The sequence below is a fragment of the Asparagus officinalis genome, chromosome 7 (genome assembly GCF_001876935.1).
Source record: "Asparagus officinalis chromosome 7, Aspof.V1, whole genome shotgun sequence".
Taxonomy (NCBI): domain Eukaryota; kingdom Viridiplantae; phylum Streptophyta; class Magnoliopsida; order Asparagales; family Asparagaceae; genus Asparagus; species Asparagus officinalis.
In genome coordinates, this window is record NC_033800.1 from 137,447,578 (window position 1) to 137,466,012 (window position 18,435).

Below are 18,435 nucleotides of genomic sequence, written 5' to 3' on the forward strand. Positions count from 1 at the left end.
GAGTGAGGTTGGAGAGAGAGGATGGAAGAGGAGATGGGAGGCGGCGCGATGGTGGCGACGGGGGCTACGACTGAGGATGGAGTCGACGAGGTCGAGGGGAGACAGAGGTGGCAGAGGTGCTGGCGGTGTTGGAGGTTCCCAACGAGGTTGGAGAGAAGGTGGAAGAGGAGATGAGTTTGTTGGAAGAGAAGAAGCAGATATGGAGAAGATGTGGAGAAGAAGAGGGTAGTTTGGAGATTTATTATCTTAAAAATGTAAAGGGGGCTGAATTGCATGGACTTTTTTTCTTTCTGGGACTAATGAAAAATTCCTCAAGGACCCAAAATATGGGACCAATAGGGGGAACAAGTGAGGTGTCCCCCTCCTTTTGGATAATGAGTTGGCCATCATTAATGATGGCCAACTCATTATCCAATAGGAGAGGGACACATCACTTGTCCCCCTATTGGTCCCATATTTTGGGTCACTGTAGCAAAGCTCGGGACTAATACACATTAGAAAAAGAAAAGTTAAGGAGGCTGAGGCACATCATGTTCCCATTTTTGGGGCGTTGAAGCAATTTTTCCTTGAGAAAAATTCCTTAGGGACCCAAAATATGGAACTAATAGGTGGGACAAGTGAGGTGTCCCCCTCCTATTGGATAATGAGTTGGCCATAATGAGTTGGCCAACTCATTATTCAATAGGAAGAGGACACCTCACTTGTCCAACCTATTGGTTCTATAGTTTGGGTCCTTGTAGCAAAGCTCTTTCCTTGAAATCACGTATAAATCCCCTCTTCACTCACGCGCTAAGGGTCATCACGACATTTACTATTCCAAAAGAGACAGGAAGCTCACAGCTGGCTTCCACTTCCAAACATCTCCAGACCCAAGCGGAAAGACAAAACTACCCCTCAAGGCAACCGGCAACACCCGGTGAACTCCCATCCTGGCCGGTCAACACCACCCCCGATACAAATACTGACGCCCTCCTACAAAAGCCCACTTGCTAATCTCCGACCCTTTCTCTCTCCTCTCTCATCCAACCAACACCACTCTCTCTCTCTTAAATCAAACGAAACCCTAGAGACCCTCTCATTCTCTCTCAGATCTTTATCCCCTTCCCTATAAAAGACCCCAGGTTTCAAATCTCTCCCTCTATAAATCGAATCCCCTCTCGTTTCCCGCCCAGATCTAACGTCTTCTGCTCTCTGATCCTTGTAAACCCTAAGATTTGAGCTGAATCGGTTAGATCTGGTTATTTTTTTGATCCGATCGCGTTTGAAAACCTGGGAACTGGTTAAAAGATTTGATTTTGAGGATAAATTGAGGGTATAAGCTGGTGGGTTACGTAAATTAGGACATCTGAGGTGAATTTATCTAATTAATGGCAGATCAAGTGTTGGAAGGGAATCAGCCTGTAGATCTTTCAAAGCATCCATCAGGGATCGTTCCAACTCTTCAGTAAGTTTCCCCCCTCACTTCCCCCTCATAATCTCTGCGAAAGAAGAGATTTTGGTGAGGATTTTTGAGATATTGACCCCCAAATCTCAGCTCTTCCCCAAAAATTTAATATTTTACAAGGAGTCCCCCAAATTCATCGGTTTCCCTAAATTAGTTGTTAATTATATAATGAGTTGCCAAAGCCCGATAGTTTCCCTAAATTTGTTGTTAGCTATAAAATGAGCCCCCCTAATAATTCTGATGAGGGCAGCAATTTCTTCTGAATCAAAAGGAGCTAGTGGCTCCATTATTGTTAGAAGTGGGGGTTGTCGACAGCGATATCATGGGAAAACATATATTGCTGTCGCCTGTCGTTGCTAAACTAACAGATGTGAACGGGAGGGGATAATTTGCATTTACTAATGGGTATTGGGACTTAAATACATGTTATTTGAAGGCCCAACGTCTCAAAAACCCCATGAGTACCATGAATGAAAAGTTTTGCAGATTACGCGATCTAACTTTATGCAGTCATAGATTGGTCTGTCTGGTTTCAACTAATTGTTACCTTGGTGTTATATGTGGAATCCGGTTGCAAGCTCATCGATAGATGTAGTTTATGGACATTGTAATTCTTCTATCTGACAACGGCTAATTGTATTATGAGGAGGAGAAGCAACTTTGTTCTATTCTATATATGTAAAGTTAGAATTTATGGGTTTTGGTCATGTATTTCATTTGGTTTTTTTTGTTGTCGTTTTTTTTTCTTTTTCCTTTTTTTGGGGGGCGGGGGGCTAAGCCTAATTCTCTTCCTTATGTTTTATTTCTTTTTGACATTAGCAGTGTAATTGGAATTGTATACTAATTTGGCGCTTAGGTACTTGTTTCATGTGGAATTTGTCTGGATTGGCACAAAATTTTCTTTGTATTTCTCTTAACTGCTGTCCTAAATCATTCTGAAATGACGCACCAACTTCAAGCAGGGAAGAATTGTTGGTGCCAAAAAGTACGATATTTTTTCTACCAATTAGGCCCTTTGGAGAATTTGTGATAAGTTATCGCTTTTGTTCTTTATTGAGTTGTTTCTGTGTGGTGCCACTAAACTCGGTTTGAAGGGTATAATTTGCTTCTCTGTGATGTTTTATTCATATTGGTATTTACCTTCTGCTGTCCTCTTTCTAATTTTCCAATCTGTGAATGTTTAGAAAACACCTTTTTACTTTGTGTATGGTGGTAGGAGTCAGTATTATTAAATAGGAGGCTTTAGACCTCTAGTTGAGGCCATGAATCTGAAAAACCTTGCCCTGAGTTTCCCTTTTGCTCCCATAGCGTGAGTCTTTGTCAAATGAGATGAATGATATGTCCCAGTCGCAAAGAAATTAGGAGAAGAGCGCTGAAGGGACTTCGTAAATTTTTATTTGTTAGAGATTGCTTTTTTCATTCTTGTTCCCTGTTAACATGTGGATGTATTTGTGAGAAATTAGAGTAGGAGAAGCATGTGTGGTGTAAATGCTGGTCTGCTGATCGCTAGATGTCTTGCATTTTTCTCACTGCTTTAGTAGTTCCATACAGGTTTAGCAATGTTAAGTGAATAACTTCTTCTAATTGTGAAGTAACATTGGACGGTGTCTAATTATGCAGGAATATTGTTTCAACTGTAAATCTGGACTGCAAGTTGGATCTGAAATCCATTGCTCTACAGGCTCGTAATGCAGAATACAATCCCAAGGTTGTATCCTTATTATGCTAAAAGTGATAATTTTATCTTTATTGCATGCTTTGAGTTCATTGTGGAATGTTCATTCAGCAATTTGTTGTGGTTTACTGTTGTAATATTTTTTTTCAGAAAATAAGATGAAGTATTACTATGAATAAAAATTATGTTAGTTCCATAGATGGTTTGAACTATCGATGACTGTAGATGATTACTTATTCTGACTCTTTCACTTCTGCTTTGCTTATCAGCGTTTTGCTGCAGTTATCATGAGAATAAGAGAACCGAAGACGACAGCGCTGATTTTTGCATCAGGGAAAATGGTGAGTTTTCGAAACATGTGAGAAATTCATAATTATGTAGAAGTTGGTGCTTTTATTGTTCTCATGCATTCTTCTTCTGATGTATTTTTTTTATCCCATCATTAATGCCACGTGTTCTAAAGGAAAAACTCTTTTTCTTAATCCTCTCTTAGGTTTCTCTCACATGCACCAATATTTGGCAAAAACTTCAGTGTAGTTGATTATTTATTGCCTAAGAACTTTATTTCCTGATTCTCTTATCATAAATCTGTTCTTGTGATTAACTTGTTACAATTCTTTGAACACATTTTGTCAGGTCTGTACGGGAGCGAAGAGTGAGCAACAATCAAAACTCGCAGCTCGGAAGGTATTGGATTGAAGTTTTCATCACCAACCCGATTGTTTTCTAGCATTGTTAACTGTTTGTTGATTTGGGATCTAATTGTTACATGAAGAATAGTCTCACATAGTGCTTTTGCTTTCAGTATGCTCGTATCATTCAAAAGCTCGGGTTCCCTGCGTCGTTTAAGGTAACTGACTATTATTTGCTTATTTTGACTTTTGGCCATTCTTGCACTTTTTCAGTTTGAACTTCATACCGATAACTCATTAGACATTTTTTATGTGGTATAACTAGGATTTCAAGATCCAAAATATTGTTGGCTCATGTGATGTCAAATTTCCTATAAGACTGGAGGGTCTTGCATACTCCCATGGTGCTTTCTCAAGTGTAAGTTGTTATCCAGTGGCCTTGTGCATTCTGCTGCCTTGCATCTATTTACTTCTCTATTTTCACGTTCTGAGGAATGGGTAACTTGTTTGTTTAATAACTATATGGTTATAATGGCAATCCCCAACAAAGTAGATTTGTAGTAATGAGCCATTATAACTTCGGATGCATGATGAATACTAGTTATGTAGCTTCTGTAATTGTATTTTGTCAGATTGCCTAACTAGCTTTTTAGTTCCAATGTACTTAATGTTGGTTTTGCTAATAGTATGAACCAGAACTCTTCCCTGGCCTTATCTATCGCATGAAGCAGCCAAAGATTGTTCTTCTCATATTTGTTTCAGGCAAAATCGTCCTTACAGGAGCTAAGGTAAGTTTGTTCATGACACGCCTATTCTTCGGAATACCTTTGCGCCTATGTTTGTTATTTGCTAACTGTTTCCTTTATTCAGGTAAGAGATGAGACCTATGCTGCGTTTGAGAATATATATCCAGTGCTCACGGAATTCAGGAAAAGTCAGCAGTGGTACGAGTTTCTCATTTTTCTTTTATTTTTTCCTGACTACAAATTAAGGAATATAGTATATTGTTTTGCTATGTATGATTCTTCGTTATGTTATTTTTACTAGATTGTACTCGAGATATAGCACCTGTCTAAGTTGCAGCTGCAATTGTCTATATTCCAAAAGCTTTTCCTAAATGATGCATCTAAAGACCATAGGTTTTGACTAATATAATCTTTTTTACATGAATTGGATAAACTGTTCTTAAAGCAATATGTATGCTACTTAAGAAATTCGGAAAAGCAGGAGCGTGTTCCTGAGATTAGTTGATACCCTTTAGTTCACAGTTACGGATTTCCTCTTAATATTCCATATTTTCTCTCTTTTGCATTTTATCACCATTATCAAAGACGATCAGTAGAGAATAATAAAATTGCAGGGAAGAGGTAAGTTTTCATCATGCCTGCGCTTGATTGTTAGTTAATATTTGTATAGATTTCATATTGCATTTTAGAGAGGTCAAAGTTGGAAGTTTTTTTTTCCCCTTGCGATCTTATTTACGCGATTTTTTATTTGCAGACAAGTTTTCATAGCAGCGGTCCTGGTCAGGAGTATGCTCAGATTGTCTTATGTTTCTGCTGATGTTCCAGCTCTCGACTGTGTATATATATATATGTGGCGCTAATCTTAAAAGAGAATGAGAGTCAGGTGTTAGAGAAACAAGAAGCGAGCATTTGTGCTTAGTTTTTATTTGGACTTCGAGCTGTTGTATCTCACAGCGTTGTCAAGAAAAGGATTATTTAGTGGAGGGCAAAATCAGCTTTTTCTTGTGGTTTGAATGTCCCTGGACAGTAATAAACTTCATGTTATTCTGTTGGTCTGCACTTTTGATTTCTAATATCATAACAACATTGATGACAGACTGTTGGTACTGATCACTATCCAGTTTCAGTCAAGATGTCTTTCTAATGAGTTTCGTTGCGCTGATTAGTTGCTAGGTGTTTTTGTTTGTGCTGTTCAACTTTCTGTTTCATTCCAAACTGGCCGCGTAAAGGTATCCGGTCTACATGAGGCTTCTGCAATTTCGGTATTTTGAGCTTGTAAAGCTCCATGAGTTTTGTACTGCAGAATTTTGGAACTTCAAAATTGTGGTGAGGATTGGATGCGAGGTTTTTTTTTCCTTCGCGTTTATTGTTTATTGTTTCTGTTGAGATTTGAATATCGATTTGTTCGTTCAAATAATAGCACAATGTAGGGCGACTATTCGAGTGTTCTGTAAATTTCCCGAGTAGTGGTTTATTGATTAAAGAAAATGAAAGTAAATCCTTTGTTGTACTATTTTGTTAATTGAAGCTTTGACAACAACGAAAACAATTAGGGAAGTTGGATGATAGGTCCATATTATGGATAATAATCTTATTGTTTTGTTGTGAATGTATAAAGTTGTACCTTCTATAATTAGCTTGTGCTTGCTTTAGGTTTGCTAGTAAATGACAGAGAGAAGTTGTTTGAATGTATAAAGCATCTACGATCTCGTAGCGATGTAAAATTTCCGAGTCCCGAATCTTATTTTCGGATATTTAAAAAAAAAAAATCAAAAGGTGTAAATGATTAATCATTCAAAAATTGTGCTTTCGTAAATAATAATATTGTCGGACAAATTTTCAAAACCGACCTCTTTGGGTTTTTAATTGCAAAAAACGACCCATTTCAATCTTATTTATAAAAACCGACCCAGTTGGTTGAAACTGGGTCGGTTTTTGAATTTTTTTTTTCCAAACTTCACGGGAGTTCAACTCCCGTGAAGTTTTGTTATGAGAAAAACTTCACGGGAGTTCAACTCCCGTGAAGTTTCCCAAAATAAAATAAAAAAAACCGACCTGTTTTCAGCCCCTGGCTGAAAACAGGTCGGTTTTTGTAAATATTTTCAAAACCGGTCGTTTTTTGCAATTAAAAACCCAAAGGGGTCGGTTTTGAAAATTTGTCCTAATATTGTCAGTAAAGAATAAAAAAACTTGATTAACTAACTGAACTAATCCTGAAAGAAATTGAGAAGTATCCATGAATTGGCGATTGAACCCATAATTTCTAACAATCCATTAAAACCAGTGGCGAATTATTTTGAAATTATGTCACATGGCAATCAAAACTTTTAAAAAAAAATCTCAGTGAGGTTCAACAGAGAAAGAGATATTCTTGGCATCAAGGGCAACAACCAAAAGCAATATGTGGCTGTGATAATTTCCACAGTTCCTACACTCAACAGAACTCCTCCCTCAAGTGTGAAATTAACTTCAATACCCACAATCCTCAAACAACCTCCAATGGCCAAATTCTCTGCTAATGGGGGTCTCAGGCTCTCCCTCGGCTCTGATTTCAGAGACCCATTTAGATTCAACAAGAGATTGCTGCTTGAGAGCCCAGTTGGGCTCAGTAAGGGAAGCAGAGGGGTGAGGCTTTCTGGGTTCTGCAGGGTTTGGTCTCACGGGGAGAAGTCCGGTGGATTCAAGTCTGAGGAGAGATTGAAGAGAGAGGGTGGTGATAGTGAAGAGGAGGAGGTGGAGCTTCAGGAGTTGGAGGGGGATGAGTTGTCTTGCTTTAGAGGATTGGTGCTTGATATCTCTTACAGGTTTGTGATCTTTTCGATGCACATTAGGTGCTTGTTAAAATGTGCTGTTGATATTCCTTGCTAAGTATTACTCGGTACGCTTGTTGATTGTGATCTGGGAAATGGCTTTTTGATACCTGTTGTGAATTTAGATGATCTTATTGTGAGATGATAGTGGATGCATATCGAGAAAGACTGCAGATTCTATCAGAACACTCTATACAAATAGGGTGATCTATACTATACTCCGGTGGTTGAGGGGTTAGTTTGAGAATTTTAGCTCTCATATCTATGGTTAAGACCACATCGTTCCTATGGGGGTAGTTCTGATAGCATGTTAGTGCCTTGAGACCAGGCAGAGGCGGATCCAGGAAATTATTATCTATTTATTTAAAAATAAAATATAATATTGTAAAACAATAGTACCGGGTGGAAATGTTCTCAGTAATGGAAACAATTTTATTAGTTGTATTGCATCATATTTTGCCTGTAATCAGATAGAAAAACAAATATGAGTATTCTTACTAATTGTTTTACTTTCATTAATGAAATCAAAAGATGTATGCTTGCTAGTAAAAATTCTCTATTGTTTTCGTCAAAAGTTGATTTTGTCATGGAATTCATTATATCTTTGGTCGATTACAATAAATTCAAAAATAGTCTTTTTATAAGACCTCTTTTACACAACAAACAGAAAATTATAACTTTTTAGAAACAAACGCAGGATCGTTGTTTGGATCACTGCTTGTGTGAGATCTTTGCCTGTGCCGGGGGTGCGTTAGCCCGTGGATCACCAAATCACAGATTCTGATCGAATCGTGAGGGGTTTATGATTCTGACTTCGTTTATCGAAGTGAGAACTTGAAACGATATCTTATCAAGTTAAGATAGTCGTTCTTCTTGAAATCAAGTCAAAGCCTGAATATCAAGGAATGGCCGGAAGCTCAAGAACTCTGTAGCCCGTGGACCACCAAATCACAGATTCTGATCGAATCGTGAGGGGTTTATGATTCTGACTTCGTTTATCGAAGTGAGAACTTGAAACGATATCTTATCAAGGTAAGATAGTCGTTCTTCTTGAAATCAAGTCAAAGCCTGAATATCAAGGAGTTGCTAGAAGCTCAAGAACTCTGCTCTCTCTCTGCTCTGGATTGCTCTGAAATGCTCAAAATGATCCGCCCCTTCAAAAATGGTCTTTGGGGGTATTTATAGCCTCCAGGATGAACAGTACTTTCGAGACAGTAAAGACTGTCTCTCCCCGCGAGACAGTAAATACTGTCTCGTGAACAGTAACCGTCTGGCCGTTTTTGTTGTAACTGCCTTCCCACGTTTTAAAACTCCGTTATTTTGGCAGTTGTCAACGTGATTCTCGCCCACAACGTTCCCCATGTTCTTTGACAGTTAATGGACGTGTGTGGCAGTTGTTCAAGGTGGTTTCTGACCATTTCAAAACTGTCTCGCGTGCGAGACAGTAAATACTGTCTCGCACGGCGAGACAGTAAAGGCTGTCTTTTCTTTGATTTTTTGGATGATCTTCTCTTCAGTTGTATTTGGATATCTTTCAGTATTTTTTTGACGCCTACAGATACCCCCTCCAAAGTGTTCCAGACGTATTATTTTATAGAGGAGTCTGTGGCACTTTGGATAAGACATGCCTTATTTGCAATCCCTTCAATACTTGATTGAGTAGATCGTACGGAAGGACCCGTACATGGCTTCAAATATTGATCTCTTCATCTTTTGGTCTATCCAGTGATTCGTAGAATAGACAAAAATTTTCCGGTGCTACGTTTATCGCTTGACCGTTGTCGAAGTCTTGACTTAGAGCTGGTATTGAAGAATGTGGATATAGTTTATACTCATATATTTTATTGGAGTGTTCAGGAAATAGTTTAACCTCATATACCCGTTGGGAGGCAATCAGGTTATTCTTAAGAATATTCTGAGTAATATTCTCCAGAAACTTCCTGTTGATGATAGGGAAACAGTTTAGACTCGTGTACCTATTGGAGTAATATGGTCTCTTTTTTTTGTTGGTAGGTTTGACCAAGATGGGAATTTGAGACGATCCTAACTGTTTAAAGGTTTGATCGTTCAATTTGTGGACCTCTCGTTCATGGAACGAATCGAGAGGGGATTTTGGCTTTGGTCCTAACTGTTTAAAGGTTTGACCAAGATGGGAATTTGAGACGATCCTAACTGTTTAAAGGTTTGATCGTTCAATTTGTGGACCTCTCGTTCATGGAACGAATCGAGAGGGGATTTTGGCTTTGGTCCTAACTGTTTAAAGGTTTGACCAAGATGGGAATTTGAGACGATCCTAACTGTTTAAAGGTTTGATCGTTCAATTTGTGGACCTCTCGTTCATGGAACGAATCGAGAGGGGATTTTGGCTTTGGTCCTAACTGTTTAAAGGTTTGACCAAGATGGGAATTTGAGACGATCCTAACTGTTTAAAGGTTTGATCGTTCAATTTGTGGACCTCTCGTTCATGGAACGAATCGAGAGGGGATTTTGGCTTTGGTCCTAACTGTTTAAAGGTTTGACCAAGATGGGAATTTGAGACGATCCTAACTGTTTAAAGGTTTGATCGTTCAATTTGTGGACCTCTCGTTCATGGAACGAATCGAGAGGGGATTTTGGCTTTGGTCCTAACTGTTTAAAGGTTTGACCAAGATGGGAATTTGAGACGATCTTAACTGTTTAAAGGTTTGATCGTTCAATTTGTGGACCTCTCGTTCATGGAACGAATCGAGAGGGGATTTTGGATTTGGTCTTAACTGTTTAAAGGTTTGACCAAAATGAGAATTTTGTGAGGGAAGATTGATCTAAAGTGGTGATCGAATCTCATCTCAGCAAAAGAGTATTCGGAAGTCATAGTAGGAGTTTAGTGTTTATCACTTTGTTCATAATGATCGGGGTTATCCCTAAGAATATTACATTTAACATTTTTCCGGGAACTTCCCGTTACATGAATTATCCACCCCCAGTTTCTTTGCGAAATCGGGTTTAACATTGTACTCAGTTGGATAATCGAGAAGCAATTTATACTCATATACTCTTTGGAGTGTGGGGAAACAGTTTATACTCGTGCACCCACTGGAGTTGTATGGTCGTCTTTACTCGACTTCTTGCGTCGTTATGACGCCGGAGTCAATTAGGGCTTGGATCTTGTTTTTGAGTCCAAAGCAAATCTCGGTGGGATGAAGAACCCTTCTGTGATATGCACAGTAGTTTGGATCTGTAATCCTCTTAGCTCCATCCTGATCTTTAATAGGTGGTAGCTCGATTTTGTCATTAGCGAGGAGATATTCTAATATGGCTGGAGCTTCATCATCTTCGAAAGAATATTCCTTTTGAAACCTCGGATCGAGAGTCGCATTCTCAACGATTGCAGATGTCATTGGTTGGCCTATCTCAGCTTTCTTTCTTTTAAGAAAGTGCTCAGCTTGTTCACCCCGAGATTTTAACTCTTTCCAAGTTTTGGATGGTACGACCCCCAGAGCTTCCAGGACATCGATGGAGAGGTTATTGTGGCATGTTTGCAGGATGAACTCCTCTGTAATAGGATCTCTGCAATTCATTGCTTTGCCACAGAAGCGCTTGACAAAATCGTCAACTGACTCTCCGTCTTTTTGCTTCTCATCCAAAAGGGTTCCGATTGACACTTCGGTGTCATCATTGAAGAAATTGCTGAGGAACAAACTTTCCATGTTATCCCAGCAATTGATGCTCCCTGGCTTAAGCCGTCGGTACCAATCGAAGGTGGGCCCGCGAAGGGTGCCAACGAATGACCGGACCATTAAAGCCTCGTTTCCAGAGATCATGCCCAAATGAGACTTGAAATAAATCAAGTGCTGAATCGGCAAACTCTTCCCCTCAAACGGTGTGAAGTTAATCAGATTGAACTTTGTCGGATACGGTATTGAATTCCATTCTCTTGGATAGGGACATGGAATACCCGTCTTCTTCACTTCTTGAGCCGTCATCAAAGCGTTGACTTTGTTTTCCAGCTCTTTCATTTTCCCGTCATCGTCTATGTCTTCATTCGAATGACGTTGAGGAGAATGAGTTAGACCACCCCCTGTAAGAGGTGCCATTGAACCAATCCCAATATCGTTATTGGGAGAATGTGTTAAACCACCCCCAGCGTTATTACTATTGGGAGGTGTATCAGCCATAATGACTTCATCCACTTCTGGATCACTGTCATCCGCAACTTTCTGAGTGTGGCGGTTGGATTCAGTTCTTTGACTGGACTCAGGGGGTTGAGGCCACTGAGCTAGCAATTCTCTCATTTGTTGGATAGCTAACTCCATTTCTGTCTTCACTTCAGCTCTAATTTCTTCACGTTGTTTGGCTAGAGCTTCTTGAAGTATTTGAGCAAATTGATCAGAGGTGATCGTGAGTACTTCTCTGGTTTGTCCTGTGCTAGACATTGTATCATCAGAAGCGATTGCAGAATAAGTGTCCGAGAATTCATCCTCCGAGGACATTCCTTCTTGCATTCTCTTGTAATTTCTGCGTCTGATAGCTCCTAATTGGAGTCGAGACATCCTTTGAGCGATTCTTGGATTGACTCTTCCTCTCGGGGAAAAGTCAGGATTTGAGTCACTTGAATGCCGCTTAGATTTTCTTTTATCAGCCATGTTGATGGTGACTTCAAGGAATTCATCATCTTGGACAGCTGATCTTATAAGTCGTGCACAGGAACAATGAGAGCTTATCTCTCGAATAACTCTCTTTCGAAAATTATTCACAACCCCAACTTGATAATACGATTCATCGGTATGATTGTCAAAAAATCGTATCGTCTGTTAGCATGACCTCCCAGGTATGACGATATCATTTGATGAATGCATCTTCTTCTGGTGGTATAAAACCTTGTTGGCATTCTCAGGACAATTTATCTTTGTCTTTGAGCGATCCAAGGTTATGTCGGGAGTCGCACGTCTAAAACCACCCCCTTGCGGGTATGGAGTCTTAACGGGCTCCGAATGCTGATTTTGCATAAGTCCAGACTTCGGAATCCAAACTTGGCGGAGTTTCGGTGGTTCTTTGGTCACCGCTTCCTTCCTCCTTTCTCGTCTTTGTTGTAAGAGAGCACGAGCATGAGCTGCGTTTGCACGACGCTTTTGTATACGTTCTTTGAGGGTCGAACGAGCCCTTTTGACGAGTGTCCATTCCTCCGTCGTGAATTGTGCAGAAACGTGAGTAGTTTGTCGTTGCGTTGAACAAACCACTTGTTGTTTCCTCGACTCTAAGTCCGCATAATAACGAACTCCGTCGGTTTGTTCAAATGCCTTAGCTATTTGGCGAGCACGGCGCTGACGCTGTCTCTGACGAGCCCTCTTCGTCAGTACCGGTGGGCTTTGATTCGATGACTCTTTAACTAGATAAGAGTCATTGTGAGCAGAGGTGTTGCGAGTCAAATCCTTAGCAACAATCCGGAGAGAGTCTTCATTTTGTGCCTTCTTTGGCATGTAGGTCTTCCTCAATTGTGAGATCCTCTTGTATTTACGAGACAATGAAGATCTTGAAGAGGATGATGAGAGATATTCCTCAAATTTGGTTTGGTCGAATTCGTATTCGACCATGGATTCAACTGGAATCTTGATTGGCTGCGACACGACGGTCTCGGCAGCGAGACCGTTGGCTCCCACTGTGGTCGCCAGCTTGTTTGCGTCAAAAGTTGGTTTTGTCATGGAATTCATTATATCTTCAGTCGATTACAATAAATTCAAAAGAAATAGCCTTTTTATAAGACTTCTTTTACACAACAAAAGGAAAATTACAACTCTTGAGAAACAAACGCAGGATCATTGTTTGGATCGCTGCTTGCGTGGGATCTTTGCCTGTGCCGGGGGTGCGTTAGCCCGTGGACCACCAAATCACAGATTCTGATCGAATCGTGAGGGGTTTATGATTCTGACTTCGTTTATCGAAGTGAGAACTTGAAACGATATCTTATCAAGGTAAGATAGTCGTTCTTCTTGAAATCAAGTCAAAGCCTGAATATCAAGGAGTTGCCAGAAACTCAAGAACTCTGCTCTTTCTCTGCTCTGAAGTGCTCAAAATGATCAGCCCTCCTGAAAAATGGCCTTCGGGGGGTATTTATAGCCCCTACGTGTGTGGCAGTTGTTCAAGGTGGTTTCTGACCATTTCAAAACTGTCTCGCGTGCGAGACAGTAAATACTGTCTCGCACGGCGAGACAGTAAAGGCTGTCTTTTCTTTGATTTTTTGGATGATCTTCTCTTCAGTTGTATTTGGATATCTTTCAGCATTTTTTTGACGCCTACATCTACCAAATCCAACATTGCGATTAGATTCGAAAATAATTTATAGAAGATTGTCCGCAAAATATACATATAATGTACATATCAAAAGATATAGAAAACGTTTAGACAATTACTTTTACAAAAAAAAAAAGATATTTCACATGTTTACAATTCCTTTAGACGATTTTTCATATTTTGAAATTGATGAGTGATTACTTCAGTGGCAATGCTATCAAACACATCTTTTGCTATTTATATAACCAAATAATCATTCATCCATTCATCTTCCATTTGTTATGCAAACGATTCTTCACAAACTTTATTGCAAAAAAAACCCGATCTACAGTTACGGTCGCTACCGGTAAGACTAAAGTCAACTTCACAAGCAAATACACCAAGAATATGCAACATTTTCGTTGTCTCAACCAACTGTTTGGAAAGATCACCAATCCCTTTTAACTTTGTGAATTGACTATCTGAACGTACATCAAGGATGTAATTCTCAAATTGATTATAAAGAGCCATGAAATCTACTGGATGAAACTCTGATGGATAAAACTAAGCTAAGCAAATCAATTTTCGCTTATCAAAAGATGAAAATGAATCCATTGGATTCAAGCAAACAATACAAATAAGCAACTTGATGTTAGGTTCCATAAGGAGGTTGTTGAGCTCTTAAAGTTGCTTGTCAATCACTTGATAGAAAATTTTAACATGAAAATTGTGTAAATTTGTCACTTTCTCAACATTACGCCTTAGCCGTCCGCAAAGTACAAACACATCATTAATGATGATGATCGAAAATATCCGATCGAAGCCCGGGATCCCTCGGAAGATCTTTTAAGTTCTTTCGCTTATTGCTAATCTCAAGATCATTTGAATTTGGATTAGTTGATAGTCGCTCCACTGGCGACTTTCTCTTGGGAAATTTCTCCATAACTAAAAGAATATGCAAGATAATAAATATCAAACTATTATTTTAATTAATCAATAATTATTTTTTTAGTTATATTTAGTTACCCATTCTCACAATTTGACTTTCTACAATGTTTATATGACTCAAATTCTCAAAATAGATAACAATCCATTAACCACAAATTCCTTTTACTCTTTCATGTATTTCAAATTTTAGTAAAATTGAAGTAAACACTTGACAAACAAAATCAATCTATTGCATATTCTTGGCATATAATTTTTTTTGAAATGTATCCCTTAAATTTCTTAACATTAAATTCTTTGAATTGTAGCCCTAAATCATAGAGTATTAAGCATGTGAATGTGTGAAATATTAATAAAAATAATAATATTAACTCATTTAAAACACATTTTAAAAGAAAATTTGGATTATTTGATAATTGGTGACTCATGATGAGAATTTAGAAGTTTATGAGAGGAGGACGATCTGACGGTGGTGGGTCCAGCCGGAGGTCAGGGCGGTGGTGGAGGAGGTCCGGCGACGGAGGAGGTCTGGAGGCCACTGGTGTGTGGGTGAGGAGTAGTTAGGATTTGGATAATTGTAATTGCGGATTTTGACTTCTGGTGAACAGTTAATTGAGGATTTTGGCTTCCGGTGAACAGTGAAAAGAAACGAGAAGGAGGTGGAGAGAGAATGTTAATTGGTTTAATTATTAGTTTTGGGTTTGGATTTTGGTTTTTTGATCTTGGGCTTTTGGATCTCTAGGCTAATGGTTTTGGGCATTAGGCTTTTAGCATTTTAATTGGAGCTCTAGCGTAATAGTGTTTGGGCTCTAGCTTTTGAAATGAGCTAGGATGCAATCCCTTAAAAAAAAAATTTGGGGGGCCTGGTGGGGGGTAAGGTTAATGAATCTGGTGGTGGTTAATGAATCTCGTTCATTGATATAACACAAAACATCACGTGCAACCTCTAGGTGATTTGAAGATCTCAAAATTTCTCTATGAAGTGATCGTGTACCAGATATTTTCTTGGAATCAGCTCTCCATAAGCTGATCAACATAGTTTAGGCCGATGACCAAGTGGTTAATTTCTTAAGATAGCAATGCCTTGGTTCTTTTCAAAGAAAAGGTAGAGCGCAGGGATTTCTCAGGAATGTCTCAACTCATGCAAAGAAGTCAAATAACTATCATCTTCTAGTTTAGGGGGATCTGCTTCTAAACCCAACGTTTTACTTTGATTATTTTTAAACTCACTAACTTTTATCTACACCCATAAACCCATAATATTATTTGAATTTATGCTTAAACCCAAAATTATAAAATACAACCATATATGTATATTGTTTCCCTTAATAAAACAAAGATACCCAAAATATCCTACTTCTTCCTCTCTAACAAAAGAACTCATTCCCTTCACTCAATGTCATCTTCCTCCCTCCTCTGCCCGCACATCATCAAGCTCCACCACCGCCAAGTCCATCACCACCACCACCTCCTCCTCCCTCCTCCTCACTCTCCTCAGCCATCTCCTCTTTCCTTCCTTCAAAACATGCAAGTATAACAACAAAATCGGTAGGTGTAGCATCAAGGCATATAGATACAGCGACAAAATCTTTAAGTATAGCAACATCACATGTAAGTATAGCAACAAAACCTATAAGTTGATGATGACGAGATGGAAGAGTCGGGGTGTTGGGAAAGGGAGACGGATGAGACGGTGGAGGAGAGGGAGGAGGGATTATGGAGAGGGTCTTAGAGGGAGATCCAAACAAAGGGTGGAAAGAGTTTTAGAGAGTGCATTTTAGAGGAAGACAAGGGCATTTTGGGTTTTTTAATAATTTTTTTTGGAGGGGGAATATTGCATAGAAATAGAGTGTATTTGATATTTTGGGCTCAAAGATCAAGAAGAAAGGTATTTTGGGTGTATGGGTAAAGATAGAAGTAAGTAGGTTTAAAAATAAATGGGGATAAAATTTTGGGTTTAAATGCAAAAATCTATTTAGTTTAACATGATTAGTCATGTTTGAAGCGCGTAACAAAGCTTTCTTGTCTAATCTAGTGCAAATTGTTTAATGCTGAATACATGTAGTAAAAGCTGAAACATACAACTTTGGAGTAAAATCGTACGACCATATTTGTTGCTGGCATCAGATGTATATATTGTTTACTGTTATAAGTCCTTCAAACAACATGTGATACTTCACCATCTCTATCGGTATTTAACATTTTGATATATGCTAGCATAGTTCCATTGCATCCATCTTCCTTCAGAAAATAGAGAATGAACTTGCATTAAGGTTCTCATTTTCAACTCAATTTTAATCGTATGTACACTTTGCCAGACCTGTCAATGTTGTCTGCTGGAAGCGTGCAATTTGTTTGGAATTCATGGAGAAGGTCAGCTCAAGCTCTGGAGTCATGTATTTTCTGCTCAAAGCTTGAAAATATGACATATAAAGACTAACTGAGCTTACTACCTAGCAGCAGATTGGTGATTTCTATTTAAAATTTTCTTTATCACGAGAATATAACAAATTTCAAGACATAATACGTCATAAAACAGATTCTTCCTACGTGCTTCCTATGCTGGCTCTGATAAATTATTCATCTCGCAGGCAGACGTCTTAGAATATTATGATCAAACTGTGCCTTCTCCTCGAGGGTCTTTCTATATTCCAGCTGTTTTAAGGGTATTTTTAAAAAAAATCAAAATTTACCACTTTCAGTCTCCAAAACATTACATCTAAAGTTACTTAACATTCTTTCTCCCTTCAGGTTCCTCATTTGCTGCAGGTTGTCAAGAGAAGAAGGATTAAGCACAGCCTTACCCGTAAAAATATTTTTTACAGGGATTCTTACACTTGTCAGTAAGTGACCATTTTATATTTCTGGAGTTCATATATAATTATCATGGTAAAGTGATGAAATTATTACCTACTTTCTTTTCTTTTTTTCTGAAAGTTAACTATTGTGAGAAAGCAATGTGAGTAATAATTGAGCAACAAATGTAAAACCGTAGGATGTATGACTCCATCTAACAAAGTTACCATTAATGACTGAAGTAAGTATCTCGACTCTAGTTTGGGGGTATCAAGATTCAATCTTGCATTATTAAAAAAAAAGGTGTTTAATCCAATCTCTTGAATAACTAGTCTTCGATCTCCCTTGATAAGTTAATGCATATTATTCTGCGTGCACTGGGATACCCATTAAATGCTGCTGCCATTGTAGGTTTTAGATTAGGTTGAAGTTTTTTAAAGAAATGCTTTTTCTTCTTGTTAAAAATGAATAGAAAACCTATCCTAACTCACATTATAAAAGGCTGATGTATACTTTGTTAGATGGTAACATTGCTCTCTGTTGTGCACAGGTATTGTTCTTCTAAGGAGAGCTTGACTGTTGACCACGTCGTGCCAATGTGTCGAGGGGGTGAATGGACCTGGGAAAATCTGGTATTTATTCACCCTCATACTTCTCAATCTAAGCAAGGAAAATTAAAATTTTTTTTTCTTATTTTTATCGTATGTTTACCAGAAATGACATTTCAGTTGTCCGCATCAATATTTTGTTGGATTTGATGCGTCCTCGATCTCAATTTTCTTATAGAAAATCCTATATTGTCCCCGGTGATCATTTCAATTTGCTAATCTTAGTATATTAAGGATAACGGTCAATGCTATACGTAGGAACCAAACAAAAAAAATTTGATCTTTTACATCACTAAGATTTTTTTAATTTTTTATTTTACTTTTGGGGGTTCTTTCTTCTCAGGTCACAGCATGCTCGAGGTGCAACTCAAGAAAAGGCCAGAAAACCTTAGACGAAACAAACATGAAACTGCTCAAGACCCCAAAGGTCCCAATTTGCATACATTGATTTCAATTTCAACAGCATAAGCTCTGCATAGATTTTTGGTTAATTGCACATAAAACCCCCCTGTAGTGTCGGTGTTCTGAACTTA

General features: G+C 38.6%; 2 protein-coding genes across 2 annotated transcripts in view; both read left to right on the top strand.

Annotated features, from left to right (window-relative positions):
- Positions 984-5,592, top strand: LOC109849065 (TATA-box-binding protein). The gene is made up of 9 exons (XM_020418842.1): positions 984-1,444; positions 3,065-3,152; positions 3,389-3,460; positions 3,756-3,806; positions 3,925-3,969; positions 4,077-4,169; positions 4,438-4,539; positions 4,622-4,695; positions 5,252-5,592. Coding segments are annotated over exons 1-9 (603 nt in total). The 5' UTR covers positions 984-1,367; the 3' UTR covers positions 5,253-5,592.
- LOC109850588 overlaps positions 6,776-18,435 on the top strand; it is a 12,456-nt gene continuing 796 nt past the window's right edge. Inside the window, exons 1-6 of the mRNA XM_020420635.1 lie at positions 6,776-7,301; positions 16,817-16,871; positions 17,090-17,164; positions 17,250-17,341; positions 17,845-17,926; positions 18,246-18,329. Of these exons, the coding sequence (XP_020276224.1) occupies positions 6,997-7,301; positions 16,817-16,871; positions 17,090-17,164; positions 17,250-17,341; positions 17,845-17,926; positions 18,246-18,329 (693 nt within the window). The 5' untranslated portion in view covers positions 6,776-6,996. The remainder of the gene's footprint in view (positions 7,302-16,816; positions 16,872-17,089; positions 17,165-17,249; positions 17,342-17,844; positions 17,927-18,245; positions 18,330-18,435) is intronic.